Below are 10,405 nucleotides of genomic sequence, written 5' to 3' on the forward strand. Positions count from 1 at the left end.
TCCACTCACCTCAGCCTCCCAAAGGCGTGGGATTACAGGCTGAGCCACAGAGCCCGACTTTCCTATATGTATTCTATATGGGCTATACCTAGTCCATATATATGATATATATACCCCCAAAAATCTCATTGACATCCTATTATATTCCTATATATTACACATATCCTATATGTGCCATACGTAGCCCATAAAAGTCCTATGTATATTCCCAGAAACCTCATAGAGATTCTGTTATATTCCTATATATATCCTATATACATTCCATATATATGCTATAAATAGTTCCATAAATCTCAGATATCCTGTGGGTTGTGTTTCTCTGCAGAACCCCGACTAATATGCCACATATTTAATAAAGGACTTGTGCCCAGAATACGTAAAGAAATCCTAACTGCTCAGTAAGAGGACCAAGAATGATATACCATTCTGAGCAAAAGATCTGAACAGGCAATTCCCAAGCAGGACACATGAGGGTCCAAATGCATCTGAAAAGATGTTCAACATCGTGAGTCATTAGAGAAATGCTACCTAAAGTCACAATGAAGCCTGGGAGCCGTGGCTGGTGCCTGCAATCCCAGCACTACGGGAGGCACAGACGGGGGAAGATCGCTTGAGGCAAGGAGTTCGAGACCAGCCTGGGCAACATAATAAGAGCTCATCTCTACAAAAATGTAATTTAAACATTAGACAAGTGTGGTGGTGTGTGCCTGCAGTCCCAGCTACTTGGGAGGCTAAAGGGGGAGGATCCCTTGATCCCAGGAGTTTGAGGCTACAGTGAACTGTGACTATGTCACTTTCCCCTCTACTTCTCCAGCAATGGCACCTGTCTACTTGTGAATGTCCCTGGCTCCTCTGTGTTTCCAAGCACAGAAGGATTCTTCACCTTGGCATTCGAGAGTTCCCGTGCTCTGAACTGGATGAACTCATCTTTTAAAAACTCTTCCTTATGTGATCTGACAGTATTTGTTGTTTTTATTATTCTTCTTTTATTATTATTTTTGGGGTCGGGGTTTCACTCTGTCACCCAGGTTGAAGTGCAGTGGCATGCTCATGGCCACCACAGCCTCAGTCTGCTGGGCTCAGGCGATCCTTCTGCCTCAACCTTCCAAGTAGCTGGAACCACAGGCATGCACCATCATACCTAGATAATTTTGTTAGTTATTGTAGAGACGAGGTCTCACCAAGTTGCCCAGGCTGGTCTCGAACCCCTGGGCTCAGGCAGTTCTCTCACCTCTGCCTCCCAAAGTGCTGGGATGATAGGCGTCAGTCACCGCGCTGGCTTATTATTATTCTTAATTCCCACGTGATTGTGCCCGTCTGTGGGTCCCTGTGGCATGCTCTGATCGGTGTATGACACAGGCAGTGGTCTGATCAGGGCAATGAACATATCTGTCACTCCAAATCTTTCTCCTCTCTCAGTGCTAAGAACGTTTAGAGTCTGCTCTTCCAGCTGTTGAAAATATACAATAAACAGGTGTTCACTCCCATCACCCTCTGGCACTGTAGGACGCCCAGCCTCACTCCTGTTTTCCAGCTGGACCATGGTATCTGTTGACCAACTTCTTCCTAGCCTCCCCTCCTGCCTCTAGTAAGCACCATTTCTCTCTTTCTCTCTCCCCCTCTTTTTTCTACGTGAGGGCCTCACTCCGTTGCCCAGGCTGGAATGCAGTGATATAATCACAGTACACTGCAGCCTCCAATCCTGGGCTCAAATGATTCTCCCACCTCAGCCTCCTGAGTAGCTGAGGGACTACAGGTGCACTCCTCCACACCCAGCTAATGTTTAAAAATTTTTGTAGAGACAAGGTCTCGCTATGTTGCCCAGAATAGTCTCAAACTCCTGGGTTCGAGTGATCCTCCTGCCTCGGCCTCCCAAAGTGCTGGGATAACAGGCGCGTGTTACCTACCGTGCCTGGCCTTCTAGTCTCTATTTCTTTGAGATAAATTATTTTAGCTTCCATGTGGAATGAGAGTATGCAGGATTGGTCTTTCCGGGCATATTTCATGTAACATAACTGTTTCTTCCTACCTTGGGGTACACCTCTACATCAAACCAAACCATACAACTTCCTGCACTCGGCAATCCGACGATCTCTGCACACGTGCCCAGGCTACTGCACCTTACTAAAATGCCCCGTCTTCTCCACAGCCCCCTGTGGAAATCCCCCTGCCTCCAATCTGACTCAGGCATCCTTCTGAAGGGAGGGCCTCAATTTGGCACATGGGTGAGCATCACTGCACTTCTGGAAGCCACAGCGTGTGCTTTGAACTCTTTGATGGGATTCCATCCACCTGCAGTCCTTCTGTGACCGAGACACATCCAGGCCCTGGCCAGCTGCCTCGGTCTCAGCCACGTTCCCCACAGAGTCACACCTCAGTGGTCCCTTATGAGTGCTTACAAGTTTGGTGTGGTGCTTTGCTGAGCAAACACCTAACAGATCATGTGGGAACTTAGCTCTCATGCATTTTAAAAAATTAATGTGATGCTAAACGAATCATCTGAAGAACCTCTCAGTCCCTCTAAGACTGTAATAGCATTGTATCAAAAAAGAGTTCTGGAAGCCGGGCTCGGTGGTTCAGCCTGTAATCCCGTGCCTTTGGAAGGCTGAGGTGAGTGGATTGCCTGAGCCCGTGGGTTCGAAACCCGCCTGGGCAGCGAGACCTCATCTCCACAATAAATCAAAAAATCAGTCGGGCGTGGTAGCGCATGCCTGTAATTCTAGCTACTCGGAAGGCTGAGGCAGAAGGATTGCCGGAGCCCAGCAGGTCGAGGCTGCGGTGACCGGGAGCAGCCACTGCACTCCAGTCTGGGTGACAGAGTGAGACTCCGACTCAAAAAAAAAAAAAAAAAAAGTTCTGGAAAAAACGTGTCTTGAAAGCCACATCAATCTAGGATGGAAAAATAATCTAAACAGATGGCACTAACCACACGGCGGCAGCCAGTGTGGAAACGGTCGGCTAAGTGTGTAATATCACTGGTTCCTACTACCCTTCGCGGCCCACAGAGAAGACAGAGGCCAAGACAAATTCAAGAGTTTGCCCTGCCCAGGCGCAGTGACTCTCGCCTATAATCCCAGCACTTTGGAAGGCCGAGGTGAGAGGATTGCCTGAGCCCACAGGTTTGAGACCAGTCTGGGCAACTTGGTGAGATCTCATTTTTACAATAAATAAAAAAATTAGCCAGGCATGTTGGCGCATGCTTATAGTTCCAGCTACTTGGAAGGCTGAGGCAGAAGGATCGCCTGAGCCCAGCAGGTCGAAGCTGCGGTGGCCATGAGTGTGCCACTACACTCCAGCCTGGGTGACAGAGTGAGACTCTAACTCAAGCAAAAAAAAGTTTTTCCTGTTTGCAAGGTTAGGGACCTTTTGAATGGCAGGGTCAGGGTCCCCAGAAAACCAGAAACATTATCAAGAGCCTGCACTTACCAAAGTTCCCTGGAAGGGGGTACAACTGGTTCTCATATATATACTTAGAGACAGGGTGTGTCTCTGTCACCCTGTAGCCTCCAACTCCTGGACTCACCCTGTAGCTCACTGTAGCCTCCAACTCCTGGACTCAAGCGATCCTCCTGCCTCGGTCTCCTGAGTTGCTGGGATTACAGGTGTGAGCCACCGCACCCAGGCAGTTCTCATCATTTATGAGAGCTTGGACTGTGGCATATCCCAATATCACGATGACTCACAGGCTCTATACTGTGTGAGTAGAAGGAGAGGGACCCTTTCCCCTGTGAACTGGCAGGAAGACCAGCAGTAATGCTCTAAACGCCCATGGTGACACCTTCATGAGGGAGCAATTCTCTCACCTCGGTCTCCCAAAGTGCTGGGATTATAGGCATGAGTCACTGCGCCCGGCCAGGGCAAACTCTTGAACTTGTCTTGTCTTCCGTCTTCTCTGTGGGCCTCGGAGGGTAGTAGGAACCAATGATGTTACACACTTAGCCGACCATTTCCACACTGGCTGCCACTGTGTGGTTAGCCCACGGGAACATGCCAAACTGCATCTTCAAACCAGGTAACCCATCGAGGGACTTGGTCCCAGACCACAGCGCTTACAACCAGGCTTACCACTAGGTGGCAGGGCTGTGACGCGCTTTATAAATGGGAGCGGGGTGACATTTTCCCAGCTTTTTTCACACGGTTAGATAATCTTGTTAAACAACCCACAGTCTTTCAACGATGATTCTGCCATTTTTGGGGTGGTGCCTTATAAATACGTGATTCTAAATAAAAACCATTGTCTCCTATTGAAAGTATGTGATACTTATTTTAATAACACCAAAATGGCATTGATTTCAACCTTTTCTCATTCAACAACCACCACAGCTATTATCTGCTTTAAACACATTAAGTAGAACCGTACTGCCAATCACTCAAATAAGAAGTAAGACATGTATATTAACATAAAAATGGAGGCTTGGCGTGGTGGCTCATGCCTATAATCCCAGCACTTTGGGAGGCCGAGGTGAGAGGACTGCCTGAGCCCGTGGGTTCGAGACCCGCCTGGGCAACTTGGCGAAACCTCATCTGTACAATAAATCAAAAAATTAGTCGGGTATGGTGGCATGTGCCTGTAGTTCCAGTTACTTGGAAGGCTGAGGCGGAAGAATCACCTGAGCCCAGCAGGTCAAGGTTGTGGTGGCCGCGAGCGTGCCACTGCCCTCCAGTCTGAGTGAGAGTGAAACTCCAACTCAAAAAAAAAAAAAGAAAAAAATATATACATATATATAACTAAGAACCGCAAATATATGCATAAAAAAAATATATTGGTCCAAACAACACTGGCCAGTAACTGACTCAATTAGACATTAACTCTAGTAATATCTTCACTTGGAATAAATATGTTCTTGATTTTTATTTTTACTAGTTTTGTTAGGCAGAGAATACAATTCTGCCTTTAAAGTGAAGAACCACCAGACCTCTGCAAATCCTTTTTTTTTTGGAGAGAGAGAGCTCCAAGCTCCCAACAGGCAGGCAGGGTGCTGAGGGGAGAAATGCCAGGCTTCACTTCACCCAGGAATTAATGGAGTTTTGGCCAATTGTGCAAACCAGGGGTAACAGAGCTGGATGGTTTCCCATGGCTGGCAACACATCTTGGGTCCTCACACCTGTCCCACGGGCTTTTTCCGAAGTATGCAAAGGAGACAGCGGCTGTCAACATTCAAGGTCGCTGAGAGCCGGGCTGGCCGGAGCTCTCCACGTGAACCCTGAACACAGGGTGAGACAGCCTCCCTTCCTGAAAGCACTCTGCCACGACTCTACTTTCTTTCTTTCTTTTTTTTTTTGACCCAGAGACTCACTCTGTCATACAAGCTGGAGTGCAGTGGCACGCTCACGGCCACCACAGCCTCGACCTGCTGGGCTCAGGTGATCCTCCCACCTCAATTTTCCAAGTAGCTGGAGCCAAAGGCACGCAACATCATGCCTGACTAATTTTCTGACTTATTGTAGAGATGAGATCTCGCCAAGCTGCCCAGGCTGGTCTTGAACCCATGGACTCAGGCAATCTTCTCACCTCGGCCTCTGGTCGTGAGCCACCATGCCCAGCCCAAGAACTCAAGTTTCTATGACTTTCTAGAAAGTTTCTATTATCCGGGTCCCAGATCAGGAATGGACAGTTCAGAGGTTTCCCGGCTTCTTGCCCTGCAAGCCCTGCTCTCCATCGTTCACCTGTGGGCATCAATACAAAACGGAGGCCCCTCCCGGTGCATAGGGAGCACACTTCTGAGGGACTATTTTCTTTTTTTCTTTTTTGCATTGGAATCTCACTCTGTCACCCAGGCTGGAGTGCAGTGGCACGCTCATGGCCACCGCAGCCTCGATCTGCTGTGCTCAGACGATCCTTCTGCCTCAGCCTCCCGAGTCGCTGGAACCACAGGCATGTGCCACCACACCTGGCTAATATTTTGCTTTATCGTAGATGAGGTCTCGCCAAGTGGCCCAGGCTGGTCTTGAACCCCTGGGCTAAGGCAATCCTCTCGCCTCTGCCTCCCAAAGTGCTGGGATTACAGGCATGATCCACCGTGCCCAGCCCAGAGGGGCTGTTTTCTATGGCAAGCACCAATTCATACCAACAGCACCGCCCAGGAATGTGTGTGGAAAGATATTTGCAACAGATACATGCAGACGTGTCCCCAATCTCTCAGCCTCTAAAGCATATTGCTGAGCACATTTACAAAGTGAAAATCACACAGGAAAGGTGTCTGGGTGCTTGACAGAATCTGGGAAGAACACTGCTCCTGCCGCCTCAGCAATGATTAGCCAAGTCGATTCAGGAGACGCTCATGATTCGCTCTAAAAATAAGTACAACTGCCACCCTAGAAATCTTTTTGAACAAGCGTCCTTCAGAGGTTGGCAGGTACCAAGCTTCACGTTCCTGGCTTGTTCTCAGAAAATAAAATAGAAGGCCAGGCGTGGCGGCTCAAGCCACTTTGGGAGGCCAAGAAGGAGGAGTCCTGGGCTACTTGACAAGACCTTGTCTCTATGAAAAAGCAAAAAATTAGCCAGGTGGGGTGGCACATGCTGGGCACAGGCAATCCTTCCACCTCAGTCTTCCAAGTAGCTGGAACTACAGGTGCATGCCACCATGACTAGCTAATTTTTTGATTTATTATAGAGACAAGATCTTGCCATGTTGCCCAGGCTGGTCTCGAACCCATGGGCTCAAGCAATCCTCTCGCCTCTGCCTCCCAAAGTGCTGGGATGACAGGCATGAGCCGCCACGCCTGGCTGTAATGGTCTCTTAACACAAAGCATTTCATCTGTAAGCACTCTGTTGGAAGCAATATGGAAACAGTTTAACATATGAAGAAGCAATAACAAAAACTGTTCCAAAAATGAAAATCTCCAGAGCACCTCACAGCTGCATGGGCAGAAGGGAGGTCTTTCACAGCTTATCTTCCCTGGGCTCTGGCATCCAGTAGGTGCTCAATAAATACCTTTTGAGTAGCCAGTGGGGTAAGCCCAGTTCAAGCAAGTTTATACATCAGCAGTGTGCTTCAAGAGAGGCCAAGGTCCCCTACGTGGGACACAGGACCTCGACAGCTCCTGACACTAACAACTACAGGCCACACGGTCAGCACAGGTCCCGGCCTCGATGGATTAGGGACCAAGGATGACAGGTGTGTAGTGCGGGATCCTTGGGGAGGTGTGAGCACCCATGCAAGCTCCCCTCCCATGGGTGAGGGTGCCCCAGGAGGAACCCCGTCTTGGCCCTTACCTCCTCATCTCCTGGACTGGCCGCTCCAGGGCTCCGCAGAAAGTCCTCACGGTCCCCACCACCCAGGTCCAGCAAGGCCTCGGGCCCCGGCTCTCTCTGGGCAGGCCCCTCTGCTCTTCCTTCACTGTCCACCGAGCTCAGGGACAGCGCACTATGACTGCTGGGACGCTTGGTGCTCCCCGCCCCCGGGCTCTGAGGGCTCTGGGGCTTGGGCGTGGTGGGCCTCCGCGGGCTGGGGGGCTGCTCGGGGTCAGATGTCAACTGGCTGCCAGCGCTCGGGTCATTGGAGTCCCCATTGGACACTTCCTGGGCCACCGGGCTCGGGGAGAAGCTCTCGGCACAAGGACTGCCACTCTCCGACGCCCGCAAGCCTCTGGCTTCGAGGGGAATGGCCGTGACCACGTCCACGCGGGGACCTGGAGTGAGGCCGGAGACCCGCCTCCGGTCCTGCTCGGAGCTGCTGGACACCCGTCGGGAGTAGTCGTCATGCAGCCGGCTCTGCAGTCGCAGCCCGGGGTTGGCATCGCCGGGGGCCGGGGCCGCGCCCTTGGGTCCCTCCCTCTTCCAGGCCGCATCCGTCACGTTGCTCACCAGTCTCAGGACCCTGTCGAAGTCCTTGGCCCGGATCGGGCTCCTCCAGCGCCTGGTCCTCCTCTCGGGCCCCCCGAGCTTCTCGGAGTCCGCGGAGGAACTGCTGAGGGTCCGCCGGGGCCCCTGGGCATCTGGCGTCCCCCGGAGCTCAGCCAGGTTGGAGGTGGACTTGCGCTTGAAGGAGCTCTTCTTGAGGAAGCTCAGGCTGTCTGTGCTTTTGCTCCTTCGGCACACCAGGCCGTGGTTCTGAGCATCCTTCACCAGGATCTCACACACAGGGGGCTCCTGGCCAGCAGGGGACACAGGTGGCGCGGGGCCCTGGGTTGCCGGCCCGTCGGTGTCCAGCAAGCTGATGCGGCCTAGACCGTATGCCCTGCGGATGCTGCGTGAGCGGTGAGTGCTCCTCTGGAAGGCATCATCTGTGTCCTCGGGGTCTGAGCCGTCAGATGCGCCCCCGGCTCCCGCTTGGCCCTGTCCCCAGGAGGCACACCTGCTGGCCTGGACACTCACGACGGTGCCATTTGGGGTGGGTCTTCCCGGGTCGGGCTCCGGGGCGTCCTCCTTGGAGAAGGCGTCTGAGCCCTCTCGGGTCTGGATGCCCTGCAGGACAGAGGACTTGAGCTTCTTGAACGAGCCCATCTTCCGGAAGGAGGCCAGGGCATTCCAGGTGGACGAGCCACCCACCAGGACCAGTGAGCGTGGTCGCTCGGGCTGGGCACCTGCTCTCCTCCGGCTCACAGAGAAAATGCGCACCAGCTTGGCCGGGCTGAGTCTGGCCTCCTGGGCCTCTGCGTCACTGCCGCAGCCTCCGTTCTGACACGCCATGGAGGTCACCATCCTGGGGTCTTTTGGGTGGGAGGCGGGACATGTGGACACAGCGCCTCGCCCATGGCCATTCTGGGTCGTGGTCATGGTCTCGGGCCGGGGCGCCCGGGGCCACGGGGCGGCCAGGTTCATGGCCATGGACACAGCAGCGTCCCCCGGCCCTGGCACCAGATACTCGTCTTCATGGCGGCTGCTGGCCTGGCTGTCGCATCTCCTGAGCGGGCCGAGCTTCTCAGTGGGGACAGCTTCCTGTGGCAGAAAACAAAGGCAATTTAGTTGTCGTCTCGCACAGGTCTCTGCACACGGGCTGGTGCTGCTGCTCAGGCCACCCTGACAGAGCCTGTGAAATCAAAATATCATTCATTCATTCATTTTGAGTTGGGTGTGTCTCACTCTGTCGATCAGTAATAGGAAATCAGCAACCCCGGCTGGGTGTGGTAGCTCATGCCTGTCATTCCAGCACGTTGGGAGGTGGAGGCGAGAGGACTGCCTGAGCTCAGGAGTTCGAGACCAGCCTGAGCAACAGGGCAAGATTTCGTCTCTACAATAAACTAAAAAAAAAAAAAAAATCAGCCAGGTGTGGTGGCACACACCTGTAGTTCCAGCTACTTGGAAGGTTGAGGTGGAAGGATTGCCTGAGCCCAGCAGGTCGAGGCTGGGTGGCCATGAGTGTGCCACTGTTCTCCAGCCTGGAGGACAGAGTGAGACTCTGACTCAAAGAAAAAAAAACAATCAGCACAGCCATGACAGGGCCTGTAAAATTAAAACTTTGGCCAGGCTCAGTGGCTCAGCCTGTAATCCCAGCACTTTCGGAGGCCGAGGTAAGTGGACTGCCTGAGCCCACAGGTTCGAGACCAACCTGGGCAACTTAGCAAAACCTTCTCGTTACAGTAAATTTTTTAAAAAAATAGTCAGGTGTGGTAGAGTGCGCCTGTAGTTCTGGCTACTTGGAAGACTGAGGCAGAAGGATCACCAGAGACCAGTAGGTCGATGCTGGGGTGGCCATGAATACGTCACTGCGCTCCAGCCAGGGTGATGGAGTGAGACTCAATGTGAGAGTAAGTTCCTAGGGACATCAAAACTAAGTCATACTTTGCACAACTACTGGAATGAAGGTGTCGAGGCACTGTTCGGTGTGTCTTCTCTTGAACTGAAATGGAAAAATATTTTCATCATGAAGACCAAAAGAAAACCCCACAACTGCAGGGTGAAGATGCTGGGTCGGGTGGAATTGGACACGGCCAACATGTGGGCCCAGGGAGCAGTGCCGGGACCTGGGGTGAGGACCGTGATGCCTCAAAGACTGACCACTGGAGGAAGCAAAACGCACCTTGAACTCTGAGGGGAGACTAACACAGGCAACCCGCATGGCGGGGGAGAGGGATCGGCAAGGAAGCCGAGCTTGGGCTTCGTGAAGAAGAGAGACATAGGGAGGGACCTTCTCAACCATTCTCACTGGAGGGAAGGGAAGAAGGATGGCCCTGAAGCAGCGGGTCCTCAGAAGCAGAATTCAATCAACAAACACAGCACTTGTGCCCAAATCCCACCCATCCTGGAGACCCACAGGCCCCGGAGCAAGGGCTTCCGGGAACACACACCGGCGTCCTCCCTTCCCGGGCCCTGGCCCTGCCCCTGCCGGCGCCCACACACCCGTGTCCACCCGCTCCTGCCCACCCGCGTCCATTCGCGCCCACACACGTCCTCCCCTCTCCCGCCTCCGTGTCCTGCCCGACCACGCCTGTCCCTCCCTCACCGCTGTGCCTCCCCTCCCC

At 52.8% G+C, this 10,405-nt stretch overlaps 1 protein-coding gene across 1 annotated transcript in view; it reads right to left on the minus strand.

Annotated features, from left to right (window-relative positions):
• Window positions 1-8,720, minus strand: part of SPATA13 (spermatogenesis associated 13) — a 66,858-nt gene extending 58,138 nt beyond the window's left edge. The window contains 1 exon segment of the mRNA XM_008060026.1: window positions 7,212-8,720. Within this exon segment, the coding sequence (XP_008058217.1) occupies window positions 7,212-8,720 (1,509 nt within the window).
• Window positions 8,721-10,405: the final 1,685 nt, after the last annotated feature.

The sequence above is a fragment of the Carlito syrichta genome, unplaced genomic scaffold (genome assembly GCF_000164805.1).
Source record: "Carlito syrichta isolate Samal-C Ts95f unplaced genomic scaffold, Tarsius_syrichta-2.0.1 Scaffold304477, whole genome shotgun sequence".
Taxonomy (NCBI): Eukaryota; Metazoa; Chordata; class Mammalia; order Primates; family Tarsiidae; genus Carlito; species Carlito syrichta.